This window comes from Notothenia coriiceps, unplaced genomic scaffold, assembly GCF_000735185.1.
Source record: "Notothenia coriiceps isolate Sejong01 unplaced genomic scaffold, NC01 NC01_scaffold00037462, whole genome shotgun sequence".
Lineage (NCBI taxonomy): Eukaryota > Metazoa > Chordata > Actinopteri > Perciformes > Nototheniidae > Notothenia > Notothenia coriiceps.
The window spans coordinates 7,973-13,235 of NW_011370163.1; the positions used below are offsets into that span (position 1 = coordinate 7,973).

The 5,263-nt window shown below is 42.5% G+C and overlaps 1 protein-coding gene across 1 annotated transcript; it reads right to left on the minus strand.

Annotated features, from left to right (window-relative positions):
- Positions 1 to 1,463: 1,463 nt before the first annotated feature.
- Positions 1,464 to 4,030, minus strand: LOC104967550 (ATP-dependent Clp protease ATP-binding subunit clpX-like, mitochondrial; the record flags this gene model as incomplete). Its single annotated transcript, XM_010797038.1, has 5 exons — positions 1,464 to 1,856; positions 1,948 to 2,112; positions 2,288 to 2,376; positions 3,236 to 3,400; positions 3,772 to 4,030. Coding segments are annotated over 5 exons (1,056 nt in total), but the record flags the coding sequence as incomplete, so codon positions are not given.
- Positions 4,031 to 5,263: the final 1,233 nt, after the last annotated feature.

Genomic DNA, 5,263 nt, shown 5'->3' on the forward strand with positions numbered 1-5,263 from the left:
CAACAGAAAGAGTCAACCACTTGTAGTTGGTCACTGTTTTTCCTGCTACGTGAATCTTCTGTGTAGTAGGTCCTGACTCGGGAGGACTTCTCCTTGTAGGCCTCGAGCAGTGAGTCCAGGGTTAGTACCGATACCGAGATCGTAGACCCTACTGACACTCAAGTTTTGAACTTGCTTTGTTAGTGACGTCTAACTAAGCATTGTGAGTATGCTATAGTGTAGGAGTGTAGAAGTATCCTTCACGATTTTGTTTATCTACGGACTCTACAATTGTGGAAGGGACGTAGTACCAGACTACGTCTCGACTGTGCTTCTGTCGCAGCGAACCTGACATTCGGTTGGGTCACTTATTTCCTTACAGTCACTACTAGGTCGACTTCGGATGTCCTTACACTCTGGAGCGTCCAAAACAAGGTGATGTACTGACGGACGAAACACAACACTGGTAGTCGAAGTCACCTTTTTTGGGTGAGTTACCGTAGAGTGCATTCGTTTACGTCACCAGAAGTAAGTATGTATTTCACTCCCACCGACCACAAGACGAATTGTGTCACGAACCGACGACAGACTTATGTCGAAAATTTTCTTTTCCAGTTTATCTATGTTTTATATATGATGCTACACAACAAGCTGCGCGGCCCCAATTCAGTCACCAATCGTGATAACCTCGTAATGAGGGCCTCATTAGCGTGTCGTGAAACGTTTACGATAGGGTCACGTTCTTCCTCCGACAGTTTGTAATTACCGTGTGTGCTCCGAAACACGAGGTGGAGAATCGCCAGCGAAACGATGTTGTTCGAATAAATCAAAGTAATGTAAATTTCTTCCGTCTGTTAAAGGATGCACGACTATAGAGGGATTAATTTTAAAATTCTACATATACAAACATTCAGAGTTAAACAAATAGACCCCTGAGAGTTACATCCCTGCACTCTTTTTGATGCAGATCTGACACAAGAAAAGCGAGCTTCCTGTCAGCCACCAGTGAGAAGGAACTCTCAGTGAGAAGGAATCTACCAGGAATGTGTACTCGCAGGTTTTTCACTACATGACCCTGCTTTGTGTTGTGACATCAGCTCAGTGGAAAAACCCACTCAATGGCATCCTCACTAAGCAAATGCAGTGGTCTCATTCAAATAAATGAGGGGGCTGTGTTTGCTTAACATAGTGCTGCTGCCTGTCTGAATACAGCTTTAAAAGAAAAGTCAAATAGATTACAAAATATATATAGATTGTTTTGGCGGGGGTTAATCAGTGTTAGAAATATTGGACATTACTCCGGATAATCCACAGCAACTTGCAAATGTATCCCCATGCAGAAGGGAGCCTGTACTTATGGACAGAGGCTTGTGCTCACCCCTTAGCGGTCGCTTTGTTACAACAAGCTTATTTAGTTTCATTACATTTTAAAGAAGGCAGACATTTCTACGGCTGATATCTCCAACACGAGGCAACTCAAAGTTTAGGATTAACATTTCCTAAAAATGATGGGGTCTTATTGTCTCAACGCTCCCTTCAACACAGTACTGTAGCAGCCACTGTAAGGCAACCCTTACTTTGTCCATGCTGAACAGAGCCTGGTACTGGGGCACCACAGCGTTGCGTGGCTCCGTCAGGATTCGGACTAGCGTCTCTTGGTCCAGGCTGTGCAGAGGGACGACCACAGGAAGACGCCCCACAAACTCTGGGATCATCCCGAAATCGATCAGGTCTCTGGCCTCCACGACCTTCAGCAGCCGGTCCTTCTCCTCGATCTCCAGCAGGGTGTCCGTCTCTCCGCTGGTGTTGGCCTGGTCTGCGGCGGCCGCTGCACGGCGGCCCTGCCCCATGTTGGAGGGAGTTCCAAAACCCAAATACTGGGGAGTAATGAAACAAGAGGAACACGTTAAGAGTGAGCTATGTGAGCTGACTATCTGAGGACACAAATAAGTCATATTAAAAACATACCTTTTCATTCTTTCTTCTGCTGATGATTCTGTCGAGTCCGTTGAAAGCACCGGATGCCACAAACAGGATGTTCGTTGTGTCGACCTGCACCGTCTCTCCTCTCAGCTTCCTGGAGTTCTTCTCAGGAACATTGACGATGGTGCCCTCCAACAGTTTGAGCAACCCCTGGGAGAGAGGAAAAGAAAACAACCATCAATATTTAACAACAAAGCATCAGGATATTTAACAACAAAGCATCAGGATACTCGTAACAGTAAATAAATCCAAAGTGCTGCCGTATTTATAAATCAAAACTGTGTCTATAAAGGAATGCGTTAAATCGGGTTGAATACTTGAATACCTGCTGGACTCCCTCTCCTCCTACATCTCTCAGCTGATGGATTCCAGGCACACTGCCAATCTTATCCACCTCATCCAGAAACACAATACCTGCACATGAAACACAGCATTAGTTTCACATCGAGCCACTGCATGACGACAGCCCCAGTCTTAACTCCACTGTCTGCAGACACTTAAACACTCTCAACGTCATATTAGTAATATCACATAACATGAGGCACTTTCAATCATGCTAAAAAGGTCCAAATGATCCAACCACTGCAAAGTAAAGGAAGTCAATATCAGTTTCATTTTTGACACGGGTGAGTCACAGCTGCGGGGAGAAACCCTTGTAAAAATGAAACTGATGTTTATTTTTGTTCATCCAAGTGTTTTGTTTTGATTCCTTCCTCTCCATGCTAGCACTTACGATCAGTTCAAGCCACTTATACAATACCCCTGTAAGGAATTGACATTGTGACCTAAATATGCACAATGAAACAGTTTGGAGGAATAATGCAGTTACTGCTGTAGAAGTAAACATTATTTGAACAAGGCTTAAGTCTCCCAGAGTTTAGATTTAACAAGATTGTTATGGCATTGCTTTATAGACTTGAATCTGTAACAATTTAACATTTATAAGCTGTTAAAAGATCCGTGTATATATATATATGAGAGAGTGCAATGAAAACAAAGGTGGTTCTGTTTTAAACTGTATGACGGCTAATGGAGGACAGAGGTCCCAGTGTCATGTTTATATTGACGAGACTCTTTCGCCTTGTATAAACATCTGCACTGTTTTGGTTTCCTGCTAACTTTCTCTTTTTAACACGGCTAACAAAACCAACTGCACATGCCTTTAGATTTGAATATGGAGTACTGTGTGTGTGCCGATTCAGAATGCCCATATGACATGTGTCCTATCAGAGGAGATTTGTCCACCTTTGAATGCATGTTATTCTAAAGTCACCTTGCTGTGCTTTCTCCACTGAATAGTTGGCATCTTGCAGCAGTTTGGCAATAACTGACTCGATGTCCTCTCCCACGTATCCAGCTTGAGTTAGTGTGGTGCAATCGCATATGGCAAAAGGAACATCCAGACAACGTGCCAGGGTCTGCGCCAACAATGTCTTTCCTGGGGAAAAAAACACAGAACAAACATTAGTACAAACTATTTTTGAAACACACTTATGTTAAGAGGTACACTGAATATGAAAGTGTTTAAAACTAATGATGAAGCATACCTTAGTGCTGCATTTACAGTATTAATTATAACAACAGTTCCTAAGAGCGGTGATTCTTTTCCAAAATAATGCTTTTTAAATACACGGTGAAATCCATTAAATGTACTTTTTCATTCCACAAAATGAACCATACTTTGATGAAAAAATGGACCAGATGTTTTACACAATAAGAATATGAAGATCTTCCGGCTGTCTGGTTTGGTTGGGGATTGTTATCAAACTGATATGAAACAATATCATGTAGGATATAGTGGACACTGACCTGAGCCAGTGGGACCTAGAAGTATGATGTTGCTCTTCTCCAGTTTGATGTCGGTGTGTGTGGAGTCCAGCACCTCCCCGCCTCTCTTCTCCTGAGGCGCCTGCTGGCTGGCCTGCTGCTGCATGGACGCCCCGAGAGCGTTTCCATGAGGACTGATGCCGGCAATCTGCAGCAGCTCTGCAACACAAAGCAAAGACACAGGGGTCAGCTGAGAGGATATGAGACATGACTGTAAAGATGTTGTCTTCGGTTTCAACTTCTGCACAATTTAAACAGGCCATCCATTTTAAGTAGGGATGCTCTGATCGCCAATTTTGGGGCCGATCGCTGGAATCAGTATCGGCCGATACCGATCCAATCGAGTGGGCGGGGCCTAGGGCTGTGCGATTATGGCAAAAATCATAATCACGATTATTTTGGTCAATAATTGATATCACGATTATTAAATACGATTATTCATTAACTTTGAAAACATCCATTTATTGAACTTTAAAACAAATAAAAATAATAATTTCAACAGTATGTTTTTAACTGCTGATTACCCTGAACGAATAATTCAACTGAATAACAAATACAAAAATAAATTATACATAAAAATAGCTAAGTGTGTAAGGTCTAACTCTTAGTGTGTGTCTTGCTCCGCTCAGCGGTCCGTCACAGCGGGCGGAGCTGCAGGATTTCTGCTTCACAAACACACCGCTATTTTATTGTCTTTTTCGGACACCTTAAAATACTGCCAGACCGGTGAAGCCATTTTGGCGAGCTTGTTTTGCCGCGCAGAGAAAAGTTTTATGTATTTTACGTCATGCGATCGGCATTTTTAGAGAGCACCGATCGATCGGTGGAGAGTGAATATCGGACGATATCGATCGGCGGTCGATCGATCGGAGCATCCCTAATCTTAAGGATGTTTGTGTCAAACTGTGCATTGAAACATTGCCATGTGCAGTCTCAACATATACATGGCCTAGTCAGTGTGGAGTTAGTAGGTGAGGAGAGCAGGGCTGGAAATAGAGAAGGTACAGATGTGAATGCAGGTCACCGGGTTACCTCATTGTCCGGTAAATCAGAGATGAACAGGCTTAAATCATTTTGCTTCAGTTCTGAAAATCATAGTTCAATCAGTCGTCACTACTCTGAAACTAGAGATGTTCCCAAAAAGTATATTAAGTGATTCATTTGCTGTAATAATGTATAGCTTCTAATCTGATTCTTTATGTTTTGTATAAACTTACAATAACGTTCCAAGAATTTCTACCCGAATTAAAATCTGACTGAAGAGTCACAAGTCTGTACAATTTTGGCATTTGTGCAACTTGAAAAAAATAAAAATAAATCATAGATTATGATGATTAGGTGGCTGTGATCTTTTTGGGTGGTGCCTCTAATGCAGGGGTGTCAAACTCAAGGCCCGGGACTTCATTTGATGTGGCCCCACAAGAGCTTGCAAAGAATATATTATGTTTATTATACGGTTACATACCGATTTACA